Here is a 14,483-nt window from a genome sequence, read left to right as displayed (position 1 = left end):
TGAATCACCTGGCTTTGGTTTCCAGAATATAGAATTTAACAAGTACTAACTAGTATTACCAGTACTTGTAGGAGCTCTGGTGAAACTGTGGGTTAAGCATCAGGCTACTAACCTCAAGGTCAGCAGTTCAAACCCCTCAGCCACTCTTTGGGAAAAAGATGAAGCCGTCTGTTCCCATGAATAGTGACAGCCCCAGAAACTCTAGGGAGCCATTCTGTTACACCCTGAGGTCTCTAGGAGTTGGATTGGACTTGATGGCAGTGGGTTTGGTGTTTTGGGTTTTGCCCGTGTTTTGGACATGCCTTTGGGTGACTCGGATGGTTTCCGGTCTGCTTAGCTAAACACTGGCGGAAGACCAGCCTGACAATCAGCTTTCATAAAGAGGATGGCCCTGACTTCCCTGTGGGGCAGTGCTACTCTGTGACAGATGGGGTCCCTGGGAGTCCGAATTCACTCAAGAGCAGAGCCGGTGGTTTGGGGTTCGATCATTCCTTTCGAGTCCCTGGATGATACAAATGAACGGTTAGTGGTTAGGATCTACCAAGAGCCTCCTTAGAAGACAAGCTAGCGATGTAGTTCTGAAGGTGGGGTCTGGGTCCCCTCTGGACCACAGTTCTACTCTGATGCTCACAGGCCACTCGTGGTTGGACTTGACTTGATGTCAACTGGTTTGATTTTTTGTATGTATTTTCTTCACAAACTTGGGGGCTTCGCCTGTATTTAGAATGGTGTAGAAGAGTCCTCTCTACATGTATAAGGACAAATAGGTAAATCTAGTTTGTAACAGCTCGCATGACATAAAATCAAATCACAATAGCTTTTGGCCTAATCAAATAGTATTAAGCCAAAACCACTGAGAGGTGAACACCCTGCTGATATAGAATTCTTTTTCTGTAGAAATTAGTAAGAATGTCAGTATTTATTAAAAATAGGTCATCTGAATTTTAAAGTTGATCTTTTTAAATCAGCAATATGAAACATTGTCATTCTATGTATCTACACTTCAGTAGAAAGACTGTCTTGGAAACTCAAGATGAAATAGTAGGTCTAGGTAAACAGTATTCACAGTGCGTTGCACAAGACCACCAGCAGCAGCAGCTCCTTGGACAAAGGCGAGGCTTTCTACTCCCGTAAATCGTCACCATCTCGGAAACCCAAAGGGCCATCTCTCCTGTTTCCCACGGGGTCACTCTGAGTCAGATGTGACTTGATGGCAGTGAGTTTGGTTTTGGTTTATGTGCTTTTGCTGCTTTACACAGCTCAAACCTATTTTAATCGTGTGTTATTAAAGAGGCCTAATTCATTTCAAGAAATACTACATGAGTGAGTGAATGGTGCGCAGCAGATATGGCCTCATCTCTGTGACATGGTCGTCTGGTTGCTTAGAAATGTGTGGTTTTGAAATGTTTCAGACTATTATGGTAAATATTGGGAACTCTATCAAGTGATCCTAAATATTGAATCAGATATTGTATGTAATCCTGAATCAATAACATTTATGTGTTTTCATGCAATGTGATAAAGTTGTTTGTTGAGAACATAATGAGACTTCAGCTATCTCTATTAATAATCCTATATGACCTAAATTACTCACACATGGTATTATTTAGCATATTGTTCATTTATTAAATGATCTGGTTTTTCAATTTAAGAGAGCTTTTATAATTGGTAATCTTATATTCCTATCAGGTATGAACTGAGATTTTAGTCACTCCATCTAGACATTTTTGTCATAAAACTTTAAGACAATGAAATACAAATACCAAAAATATTTTTTAAACTGGATACTTATGAAATTTAAAGTGTCTAGTTTTGTTACCATCCAATTAGTTAAATAAATATGCTTAGATATAAGAACAGTTTCAGCAATGAAATAATGAAGTCATTATATTCTATATGACACCTGCAGTGATTAAACCATATTATGTTGCTTTGCCCCTTCAGTTTGACTTGTCCCTGCCTTAATTATGACAATAATGCTTTAGGCAGACCAATTACTGTTCTGGAAGCCCACAGAGCTCTATGATTTGGCTTCCAATGTACATATAAGTAGATATGCTTACACTTGAGTATGTGTGAGTTATATTTGGTACTTTCATATCAGAAATGGAGAAGCCATACATTTAATGGTTCATTTTGATACATTTCAAGCCTAGATAGATCTGAAGAAAATAGGTCATGATCTAGATTTGTTATTAACATTTTCCATATTTGTCTCATCTATTTTATGAAGTATTTTAAAGCAAATTAAAAGTATTTTATTCTGGCATTCCTCTAGCTTATCTCCAACCATAAGAACCTGTTCCTATACAACAGGCGTTCCCTTAGCACACACTATGATTAATACTCTTACTCCCAAGACTGAATCCAATTTCCCTTTCAATCCAAAACATGAACTCTTGTTGTGGTGCTTCAGTGAGATGGAAACGGGTCCGCACATGGCGTCAGAAGGTCAGAGCTCTCTGACGTCTCTTTTAAGAGCCAGACCAGGACTGGTCAAGAGAACTTTCTGGAGTCAGAGTGAAAACCAAACTCACTTTCTTCGATTCCATTCTGACTCATAGTGACCCTCTAGGACAAAGTACAACTGCCCCTGTGCCTTCCAAGACTGTAAATCTTTACGAGAGTAGAAAGCCTCCTCTTTCTCCTGTGGATCACCTGGTGGCTTTCAACTACTGACCCTGTGGTGAGCAGCCTCATGTATAAACCACGATGCTGTCGGTATGCCTTCTGCAGTGATGGAAATGCCCCCTCGGTTTCTGTCTGTTATGGTAGCTGCTCGTTGTCTGCAGCTGTGGAGCATTTGAGATGCAGAGTGCCCCCGAGAAAGAGAACGTTTTCTTTTATTTAATTCTCATTAATTTGAACTAAAATAGCCACATTTCCTACTTTCCTTTGTGGAGCTCATCATTTGTTCTAGGAGCTTTGAGTCTTGTCGGTGGGGAATGGTACATAGAGACCAAAATGTGCATATTAAGTATGCCCACTGTTTGTTACATGAGCTATTGGGAAGTAATTGCCATGCCCCCACTTTTATATTACATATAAATGTGTACACTGTAGCTCTTCAGTGGAGGCTTTTATTAGCTATTGTGCACAAATAATATTTGTCTTAACTCATTGATGCTTAACCTTTTTCCAAAAGGAATTTGAGCCAATTGTGTAACATTACAATTGCAGGTTTCTTTAAAAACAAAATAATTGCTTTAATTTTACATTGTAAAAGCAAACAGAGGACTCATAAAAAATGTGCTAAGATAATTGCGATTTCATGTGAGCTAGTCCCACCGTACCGTCGTCAGCCCTCTCCTTTATTTTTGAGGTGGGCAGAGGTAGAGAATGAGATGAATGGACACTGGCGGCAACAAAGCAACAGTGTCAGGCTGCTACAGGCCTAGGCGCTGTGTGTTCTTCCGTTCACAGGTTGCTATGAGTCGAAACCACCTCAGTAGCACCTAACCCCCACAGCGGTCCAGTATAAAACCCCAGCCCTGTGGAGGGTTTCCAAGACTAGAAATCTTTACGAGAACAAAGAGCCTCATGTTTCTCTCTAGGATCTGCTGGTGGGTTTGAACAGCCAACCTTGTGATTAGGAGCCTAATGCCTAGCCCATAGTACCACCAGGACTACTTGAGGTAGACTATAAACTAAAACAACAACCGTAAGAAATTCACCGCCATGGAGTCTATTTTACCTCCTGGCGACCCTAGCTAGAGTTTGAGGTCGTATTTATGTGTGCTGATCTCCTCGTTTTCTCTTGAGCAGCTGGTGGTTTTGAGCCTCCATGTGGCAGTTAGCAATCCACCTCACTCCTTATAGCGTCACCAGAGCTCCTTGAAGTAGGAGACAGGAGCTTATAAAGGACCTACAAACAAGGAAGTGAAGGAGCCGTGCAAATGTAGAAAGCTCACCATTGGAAACAGGAAAGGCAGGTTTCCTGAGGGACACTCACAGAGTCTGATCTTCCGGAGAGAGAGAAGGAGAGAGGACAGAGACAGAGAGAGATGGGCACAGGCTAAGTCCCTGTCTTTCCTCTGTCATCAAAGGGTTGGAGTTTGGACTCATACAAAGCCGCAGGTGCAGGCAGGCAAAGGTCCGCTCCCTGGCTCCCTGGCTCCCTGACGTCCTCCTTAACAAGAAGCCCAGAGCGGCCTCTTTTCCTCAAACAGTAAGGCTCTCTCAGTGTGCTTTGCTTTCAGATAAATACTTTATGTGAATGAACATTTGTTAAGGTAGACTTCTTTATGGGCAGACCTGAAACTATGCTTAAGTTCTAAGCCTTCTGAACTTCTGTATTTTTCTTGTAAGTTATAATTTCCTTTTATTCCTATTTAAAACCAAGGCTGAACAACCTGTTCGAATGTCTTATCCTCACTCACTTTCCTCTTTTCTGTAACCACAGAATGACAGCCTTAAATTTTAGTTTCCTGGCTTGTCATGGCCTTACCCTTTTTTTTAACCGAGTTTAAGTAAATGGCTCGCCATTATTATTTAAACACATTTGCATAGCACCAAAGGCCGTGGAAACTCCCTTGCTCCCTCAGCTCTTCAGTTCTGTGTGTTTTCGATCACTGCAATCTTATGTGACTTGTGTGTGAAACTTCCCAGTTAAAAGAAAAATGGATGAAACCTTTTGGCATGGTGTGTTTGGCAGAAGCACGTCGGAAACCTGGGTTCTGGTTGCCACCATTTTCAAATTGCATGACTATAAACTAGCCTCTTGGGAACCAAATGTTCTTGTCTCTACGTGGGGGCTTGCCGTCTAGGCTCCATTCGTCACACGGGGTTGCTGTGAATATGGATGGAGTGTCGTTTTCAAAGTGGCAGCAAGCTAGCCCACGTTTGTCACCCAGGCTGAGCCATCTTCATGAGGGTGGGGATGTTGCGGTCACCATCCTGGCTTCTTTGTCGGTGGAAACCGCTGAAGGTTTCCCTCCTTTCCACGGACTGCCGTCTTCTCATAAGCGGGGATGAGTTCAAAGTGAGTGAGCTGAAGCTCAAGGACTGGCAACCCCTCTTCTAAAGAGAATTCTGATTGCATTTCTCCTACGACCAACTGTCTTGGTTCTGTTTTATGGACGATGTGGTCTCTTCAGTTTGGTTCAGCGCCGCAGTGAGGATGCATCGTTCTTCCTCGGTCTTTCTGCTTCACGTTGCAGCTTCCCCATGGAGACGAGGTGGCTGAAAAGCAGTGCGTGGCTACACTCAGCCACAGCTGCGTCACCAAGCTGGCATCTCTGCTTCATGAAACTTTCAAAAGGCCTTTTGCTGCAGGTTTGTCCGGGGCAGGAGCCCGTCATCTGCTTTCATGACTGCTGTCTCCACGCAGGCGGAGCGTTGCTCAAGTAGAATGAAATCATCAGAAACGGCCGTTTCTTCTTCGTGTCGCATGACCGTGGTTACCAGTCCGCTTGCGGGGATTTTCGTTGGCTTCGCAGGCAGCTGGAATGGTGGGATTAGTAAGTGGAGCTGCGCCCAGCTCCTGTGCTTCGCAGTGCAGGCGGGGAGGCCTCCCCTCCAGCCCTGCCATCTTGCATGCTTGTGTGTTATTTTCTCTAGCGTGTCCTTTCTTGTTCCACTCTTGCAGAACTGTGTCAGTGGGTCACCAAGAGTTAGCTGATTCAACGGATTCTTGAAATAATGGTAGTCAGCTCCCCTACGTGTGACGGGGATGAAACCACTGGTTAGTTCACTTTCTCTGTTTTCCTACTGCCTGTGTTGCTGGGACACGTGGTATAGAAGTCCCGGGCACTTCTTGGTGGGGTGGGCTGTTGTCCTCCCTTCTGCTGGAGGCCTGCCTACTCATTGAGTTCTCCCTTTAGGCCATTTTTTTCCCACCAACCCTGGCAAAATTTCACGTAGTCATCAGTGTCACTTCAGTGACCCGATTTCTTTCATAGTTACAACTTAAGCACGTTTGCCTTTTACGGCTTTGGGCCCAATTCAGAAAGGCTGCTTGAAGGGAAAGGTATGTAGAACTCGGGCCGAGTGCCCTGCCCCAGTCATTACCACAGGTAGATTATTTCACTGGTGTTTGTGACACTTTGGGGAAAATAAACATGTGGAATTGGAATCTCCCTCAGGCCAGCCAAGACAGCATTGCGTCAGAGCAATTTGAGGCTTGTCTTGATTTTAATAGTTTAGAACTAATGTGTGACTCAAGAAAGAGTCACTCTTGCAAAATACTGGGATGCCCCAGGCGATGTGATAGGAAGAGTTGGGCAGTGTGTGTGTGTGTGTGTGTGTGTGTGTGTGTGTGTGTCTGATGAAGGGACCCCAGAGCCCCATGGGACAACTGCACCTTTGGGAGAAGTTCATCTACCTTAAAGCCCACTGCCTCTGAGTTGATGCAAGCTCATGGTGACACCACAGGACAGAGCAGACCTGCTCTCCGGGGCTCCGAGAGCGCCCTGCTTTACGGGAGCAGACAGCCGCCTCTCTCTTCTGTAGAGCAGCTGGTGGCGTTGAAGCACCTTGTGGCCGGCAGCCCAAGGCTTACTCACCAAGCCACCGAGAGCCAGACTTCCATTGACAGCAGCACGCGTTGGCTTAGACGTGGGGGGACACTGGAGCAGCAGGAGCAATTTCCAGTCACCTGGTGGGTCTTTAACCCCCTAGCTCTAATGCTTCTTTTTGATGAAAAAATTAACAACCCTGAAATTAGAGCAACGAATGGGGTTTTGTGCAGACATAGGGAGGTGTTTACGAGGAGACCGTGTTGATGACCATTGACTTACCTTAGCAACATGTGATCTCATGCTTCATCCCTGCCTTTCCAGATATAGCTTGCTGTGTCTACATGTTTCTACATGTTCTCTGCCGAACTGAAATACATTGACCAGTTTCCTCTGTGAGAGTGCTCGGTCTTTCAGAGAAGATCTTTTCTTCCCAGGGCCTAAAGGGAAGAATCTGAGAATCCTTGTATCTCACTCCTTTGGACATTATCTGTGCTTGTGTCTTACTTAAAAGGAGAAACAAGGTAATACTACCTTAAGAGTTACTTCAATGTTACAAAACTGATTCTTTTTATTTAAAAAAATTCTATCTTAAAAACATCTTTTAAGGGATTTAAAAGTTTTTCTATCTAGTTTGCAAATTGTAAAAATCACCATTTGCCCAGGCTATCGATCTCAGCAGGTATCGTGTGAAATCACGGAGTCATTCTATATGATGAGGGAAGCTATTCATACGCTAAGTGGAAATGTGGAGGAAATCTAATTCTGACAGCAAACCACCTGTGGGCCTGGTCTTGTATCCTTTTCTTTCTTCTGTTTTCTACTGAGGGCCCAGGGATTTATTTAATGTGCTTTAACAGAATATCCCAGTAAAACTCTGGCAGGCTCTTGCCAGTTCACGTCTGCCCAGGGGCGGTGAAAGGCACATTACAGGATCAGCAAGGTGACTGGCTGGCCAGGAGAGGCCGTGCCAGCAGGATGAGTCATGTGGGAATGAATTCAGCCGCGTGACAGGGCTGGAAGAGCACCACGGCTTAGTGACCTGACAAGGATTCGTGTGCATAAATCCATAGCTCTTGTCAATTCTGTGTAAATGGAACTAAAGTGTGAGGCGAGTCGAGGAGGATGCGCAGAGACGCCTATGACAGCGTTAGCAAAGATACTTAAGCCTCTTCTGTCAAAGCTGTTCTACCTGCTGGGAGAGTTGGCCGAGGGCCCCGGGGCTCCCAGGTGAGAAGAGGAAATGGAGAAGCAAAGAGGAGGCAGCTGCCGTCTTAGGTACTATTGGACCCTGAGAACTGGCCCTTTGGGCGCCTTTACCTGTCCCGCAATGGCTCTGTGTCTGCTCGGATACAGTGGGTTTTTTTGCCCAAACCGTTGTCATCTTGTAAGCAGTGCTTGCTTTGTGCTCCGGGACCACAGGCTGCCCACGCTCACCTGCCTTTTATGTGACCGCATACAGCGTCCCTCCACAGAGTGCCACCCCACACGGTGGCTCCCCCCACATATGGTGGCTTCCCCACACGGTGGCTCCCCCACACTGTCGCGTGCTGTTTGTCTTTATTAGGTGATTCGGAAAGCTTGACCAAGTGTCCTAGTTGTCCTGTTCTCCACACATCCTGAACTTCAGGCCTTCCATAACCCTGAAATACTGTACTTTCTGGATTCAAATTGTTTCAGTGAACTTGAATGGTTTCTTGGTAATTTTCCTTTGCTGTGACCCGAGAGAGGCTGGTTCATCTTGTTGTCAACATCTGGCCCCAAAAGAAGAGGCACACATGGATGAAGTCATGAGCCACGTGCAAAAGAACTCATGAAAAAGGGCCAAACACACGTCAAACAGAAAAGGCGCCGAGTCCATCATCCTTAGTGTTAGAGCGTCCTGCATCGACATCGAGGATCCTGAATCGGCGCAAGTACTGGAATCACGAATCGGAACTTGATTTCCACGAGGCGCCGTGGTAACCACAAGTGTAATTGATGGTGTGAACATAGCATTTTCAGATACGTCATGGGACTTATAGAAAATCAAGTCCGTGTTAACTGAAGTCCAGGAAAGTAGAGCATCTTTTCATCAGAGTGGACCAGAAAGGGTGTTCCTCCCCAGCTCCTCGTTCTTCGCTTCCTTCTCGCCTCGCGTCTCCCTCTCCCTTTTGAGCCGCAAGCTTCGAGGGTTTGTGTGCCTCTCTGCGTGAATGTTAACCATGCCTGTAAGATCCATGCAACTGTCCATTCTCTCTCCCTCCAACATTACTTCTAAGCAGGACACAGCCCACCATAGGACTCCCACTGTGCTTCACTTCTCACACCCCAATGGTACGTGCATGAGTTTCATTTGTGACTTTCCTGCAAGTTAGCTCAATCATCTCCTTAATTGCCTTCTGTGTCAATGCAGTGTCTCATGGTTTTCAGGGAAAATCATAGCAGCCGCATCTCAGCAGTGAGTTAAACTGAACTATGGAAGGAGCCCTGGTGGCGTAGAGGTTATGCATTTGGCTGCTAAGCGTAAGGTCAACAGTTCGAAACCACCATCTGCTCTGAGGGAGCAAGATGGTGCTTACTCTTCCCTTAGAAAGTTAACAGTCTTGGCAACTCACAGGGGCAGTTGTACTCTGCCCTATAGGGTTCCTATGAGTTGTCATCAACTCAATGGCAGGAAGTTTTGAGTTCATAGGAAGTGCCGAGTAGTATAGTAACTGAATTGGGCTGCTAACCTCAAGGTCAGCAGTTTGAAACTACCAGTTGCTCAGAGGGAGAAAGACAAAGATTTCTACTCCCATAAAGACTAGTGGTCTCAGAAACTCACTTGGGCAGTTCTACCCTGCCTGACAGGGTTGCTAAGTCAGCATCCACTTGATGGCAGTGAGCCTGGCTTGAGTTTTATGTCATCTGGATGACAGATACAGGCCCTAGAAGTATGTACCTGGACTTCAGCCACATGTTCGAATCTAGAGGAGGATGATCATTAATTCTGAAGTATTCCAAGGAAATGCTATGAACTACCTTGGTGATGTTGTTGGGAAAACAGTAAATGTTAGCTAGCGGCAGAAGGCGGTCCAGAAGTCTTTTCTGTGAGTCCCAGTTCCTGTGCAGTATTGAAGTGACTAGCCGAGCCTCGGAAGGCATCCTGGTAGGTGATGGGTTTTGCACTGGGCTGCAAACTACAGGTGAGCAGCTCAAACCATGAGCTGTGCCATGGGATGAGGCTTCCTGCTCTTCTAGAGATGCGCCGCGTCGGAAACCCACGTGGGCGGCTTTCCCCTTCCCTGTAAGGTCAGAGGGAGTCAACTCAGTGTCAAGGGCAGTGAGTGAGCAGCCGAGCCTATGAGCTACAGAGAGAGTGTGTCTACCCTGTATGCTGGGGGTGAAGTGACACTGCAGATGAGGCAAAAGCTGAGGAGCGAGGGTTGCGTCTTACAAAATGTCAAAGGTTAGAAAAGCAAAACTGCACCCTTTATGCCACTGAACCTTTGTTTCTTACTGCTTGGCAAGAAAGCCTCTTACAATTCCACGCTCATTGCTTCAGTCAAGCCAAACAAAACAGCCTGTGGCAGTGGGGTTGACTCCAACGCATGGCTCCCCAACATGGTGTGAGTTAAACTGTGCCACCCAAAACTGTGTTTGAATCCTGACCCTTATAGCAGGTGACTGTAACCCCATTTGGAAATCACGTTTGCTTCAGTGTGTCCCCATCTGTGCCTGGTGTCCCTATCTGTACCCTATCTTGGCCCAAATCACTCTTGAGCTGCAGGAGAAACAGCTTAGATCGCAGGAAGGCAAGCAAAGATGGCAGAGCATGGATGGCACGACACAGGAAGATGGCCAGGGACCTGAGGGACAGGCCAAAAAACCAGCACCTTCCCTCCAAACCAGAACAGGCAGAGAAAGCCTTGCCCGAGAGCCCCTGCCGGAACTCAGGCATCTAGCCTTCCAAACTCAATTGAGGAACTAGATTTCCGGTCACTGGAGCCGGTGTCCACTTGTGGTGTAGCTCTTCTAGCAGCACCCTCCAAAAAAGAGGACACCGCACATGCCCAAATAGCAGCGCACTCCAGCGAGTTCTCACCTGACAGAAGTAAATCACCGATCCTTTCTTCCAAGATGCCTCTTGATGGATTCTAACCTTCAACCTTTGGACTCATGTCTAAGCAAATTAGCTGTTTACACCAGCTGGGAACTCTGGGACATAGTCGGCACTTGTTAAGTGTCATTTGCCATTTAATCTACAACATCCCTACTCCATCTCATTAAAAAACCAAACCAAAACCCCACTGCCATCCATCCCATTCTGACTCAGAGCGACTCGCTATAGGATTCGCAAAACAAGCCTCAATCCCAGAGAGTCGATACCGACTCTTAGTGACTGTATAGGACAGGGTCGAACTGTCCCTGTGAGTTGCCGAGACCGACACTTTACTGGAGTGGACAGTCATGGCGCTTCCGGTGGTTCCAACAGCTGACCTTGCACGTCCAGCCCGATCAATGACTAACCCCTCTGCCACCAGAGCTTCCGAGAGTTTCAGAGACTAAACCTTCACGGGCCTCATTTTCTCTTGCAGTGCTTGGTGGGAATTTCTGGTCATCTCATCCCCTGGCCACCTGGCTTTGGCTCCACAGACCTCTCACATGCTCTCTGCTATTACTTCCCCTGCGTCACGCATAGGCATGGTGTCTCCTAAAGGATACCGGAAGCAGAGACCTCTCCCTGATTATTCCTCTTGCTCCCATTGGGAAACATCTTCCCCTTAGATGTCAATACCAAGAAGAAGTGTGCAGCTTCTAACCCTCTGGTTTGGTGCTACACCGATAGCCACTGAAACTTCTGTGCGATGGTATTTCTATTTCCCTCTTTGCAGTGCCTGCAGCGGAGCTCAGAGTCCAGCTGGTGCTCCACCTCCGGCTAGGGTAGACCACACCGGGTGGCACTGTCAAAGGGGGTGGGTGGACACTACAGTGACTGGAGAATTCTGTGCAGCGCTGTAGCCGGAGCGTGCAGGCATCCCTTGTGGGATTGCACTGCCCTTGTTGTGCCTCGCAGGCAAACTTTTCCCTATAGACCAAAAGTTGGTGGCACATCTATTAGTGGCATTCTGCCAGCAACACGTGCTCACTTTGTGACTGTGTGTCTCATTTTGATAATTCTCACACTACTTTGAACTTTCTCACCAGGCTATCACTCACACTTGATCGACCACAGTGTAGTGTAAACACAATTGGTAGATGCACTGGGAACCCAGACCGTTGAGAGCTTCACTGTGCACTATCTGTTTCATTGCAGTGGTATGCCTTGGAGCCTCTGAATATCTGTGGTATGCCTGTGTTACATTTCCATAAAAATCTTTCTGCAGTGATAACAACGAAAACATTGTTCACAAGACCAGCGTGCATGCACCAGCGTACCCATGAGGCTAAAAACTAGAGGCGGATTTGTATTTTGAACTTTCCAGTTTGCTCCAGAGGTTACCTGGTGGAACATGGGGTTAAGTGTCAGGCTGCTAACGAAAATAGGTGGTTTGAATCTACCAGATGCTCTCTGGGAGAAAGATGAGGCTCTCTGTGCTTTCATGAATAACAGCCTTAGGAACCAATGGGGCGATTCTGCTCTGTCCTCTGAGGTCATTATGTGCCGGAATCCACTCTGTGGCCGTGAGTCAGTGCTCTGGTCAGAGCTGTCACTGCCCCATTCCAGTGACACTCTGAATCATGTGCCTTCACCTAAGCTTTTGTTGCTGCCAATGTTTTTATCATACCTGATTTTGTCAAATGTCCTTGCACTTAGGGTACAAGATTGCAGTAACTAGCATTTGTGAACCTAGAAGAAGAATGTTTGTGAAATGAAGTTGTAATTAGAGGAAAACAAATTCCAAAGGCATTCACTCCATAACTAACAATATAGAGACTCAATGTAGAAAGATTTTACCCAGCCATTGTGTTGACGGTATTCATATAATCTAAGAAACATTCTATTTAAGCACTTTCTACCTTTATCTACCACATACTATTCTATGATTACAATGGATAATAAATATGACCAAGGAGACTGTATGGTCTGGTGTGAGAGAAGGCCCATGGGTGTGTGGGAGCGGTGACACTGTGGGCTCGAGCACTGAGCAACTCCGACCCCAATGACACCAGGCAACTGTGTGGTGCATGAGTCTCACCCTGTCTTTATATGATTTATTTTCCCATTTTCCTGCAACCCGGCTTTCTGCACCTGGTACGCCTGCTTTCTTGTATTCATTTTGCAAGCATCTTAAGTCCTTTGGGGAATAAAGGGTGCATACATAGCGCATGCTTCAGCGTGAGGCCCCACGGAGGCCTGGCAGGAGCTGCTCCACCGCTGACTGGCAGAGGAGCCAGGAGCACATGACCTCCGTAATCTCCTCAGTCGTTATTCCCCCAAAGAGAGAGGGAACCTAGCCACGGGGTGGCTGTGCTGTCTGACAAAGCCAGAAGGAGAGCAGTGCCAAGACCTATCCCTGGCATCCAGGTGCTGCCCATTAGACGTTAGTGCCATCCTGGGTCCTCCAGTGGACTCTTACAATGAGGCTATGAAGGGGTGTTGGGTTTCTATTCAGGGAGATGAGGGTCGTTTGGAAGTGGATGTGTGGTGGCGGTTACACAGTATGGTGGGTGTCCTTCATGTCACTGAATGGTATATTTTAAAAGATGAACATATAAAGTTTTTTTCATATGAAGTATACCACAATACATACATTTTAAACTTAAGCTACACTGACAAGCAAATGTTTACTTCTAAATTAGTTGATGGAAAAATATGTGTACACTATATCTGGAAAATCATTCTCATTCCGGTTTCCAACACTGAAAAATTGCCTCCGAAACAAAAAGAGGCATTGAAGCGTGAAGTACTGTCTTCTGGAGAGCGTTGACCTTCTGATAAGTACATGATTTCTAATCAATGATGAAGAGTCCCTGGTGCCGCAGATGGCCCAACGCTCAAGGACTGACGGGTGACCATTCGGAACTTGCTCCTCGGTGTCTCCCAGGAGAACCCTGGATCAGCTTCCAAAAGATAACAGCCTTGAAAAGCCTGGAGCACAGTGTTCCCCTGTCCACGTGGGGGACACAAGGTGACCATGCTGAATGCTGTGGGATCGCCGGCCATTGGAGCCCACCCAACGGACAATGGTTTGGTTTGGTTTCTGCTAAGTGCCATCGCTTAAGAATGCTTGGTTCCTGGGTGTCAGGGAGTCAAGGCACCCCCTCCAGCAGAGGTTTCCCGGTGTCTGCCATGGACCTGCTGGCTGGAAACATTGCATATCCTGGCTCAGCATCCACAAGCGAATTGAACTCGGTGCTTCCTCCTTTTCTCTCCTAGCCTTGTGGTGGTGCCTGGGAATCCGCATCCTGTGGGAAGACAGAGGATCAGATGGCGGCTTCCAGTCAGGCTCGGAAATACGTGAATGCATTCTCAGCTCGGACGCTGGTCATGTGAGACATTTCCAGACAAGCATTATGGTTTTCAGAACACTTCAAGTTGGGGATATTTCGTTCCTCGACATGAAACTTTTCATGAATGGGAGAAGTGCTTATTTTGTTGTGGTACAACAGTTGAGAACAGCACAAAGTGCATTGAGTTGGCCGAGATCGTATTGGATTTCACCCAACTAAAAGGGTTTTTAAAAATAAATAACAGTCTTACCTAAATTATTAGGTAATGCATTGTCACCTGTTGTTAATATTTTACTTCAGATTTTTCTAAAGCCTACAGTGATTTAATCTGTATTTTAGAGGATCCAACAAACCAGTATTTTCTCCTGTGATAATTTCTTTGAATTTTTACATTAAAAGAAAGGTACTCCAATATTTCACTTTGCTCAATCACTAAACACAATACATTGATTAAAGAAATGAAAGAATCAATATAAGCATTACTATAAATATTGACTTAATACCATGGGTAATAAACCAGGATTATAAATGCTCAGATATGGTTAATATAACATTGGAGGTGCGTTCACTGTACTAGACCACTTCACGAGTTTTTTTGTTAGCTTGCTTTAA

At 45.9% G+C, this 14,483-nt stretch overlaps 1 protein-coding gene across 8 annotated transcripts in view; it reads left to right on the top strand.

The window, feature by feature from the left end:
• MYB (MYB proto-oncogene, transcription factor) overlaps positions 1 to 13,932 on the top strand; it is a 40,161-nt gene extending 26,229 nt beyond the window's left edge. For all 8 annotated transcript variants that reach the window (XM_075553911.1, XM_075553910.1, XM_075553907.1 and 5 more), the window contains one exon: positions 13,798 to 13,932. In XM_075553911.1, the coding sequence (XP_075410026.1) occupies positions 13,798 to 13,914 (117 nt within the window). In that variant the 3' untranslated portion in view covers positions 13,915 to 13,932. The remainder of the gene's footprint in view (positions 1 to 13,797) is intronic.
• The last annotated feature ends 551 nt before the right edge of the window (positions 13,933 to 14,483 follow it).

This window comes from Tenrec ecaudatus, chromosome 7 (assembly GCF_050624435.1).
Source record: "Tenrec ecaudatus isolate mTenEca1 chromosome 7, mTenEca1.hap1, whole genome shotgun sequence".
In the NCBI taxonomy this organism is placed as follows: domain Eukaryota; kingdom Metazoa; phylum Chordata; class Mammalia; order Afrosoricida; family Tenrecidae; genus Tenrec; species Tenrec ecaudatus.
The sequence above is the reverse complement of the archived record's forward strand: the minus strand, read 5'-3'. Positions and strand labels throughout refer to the sequence as shown.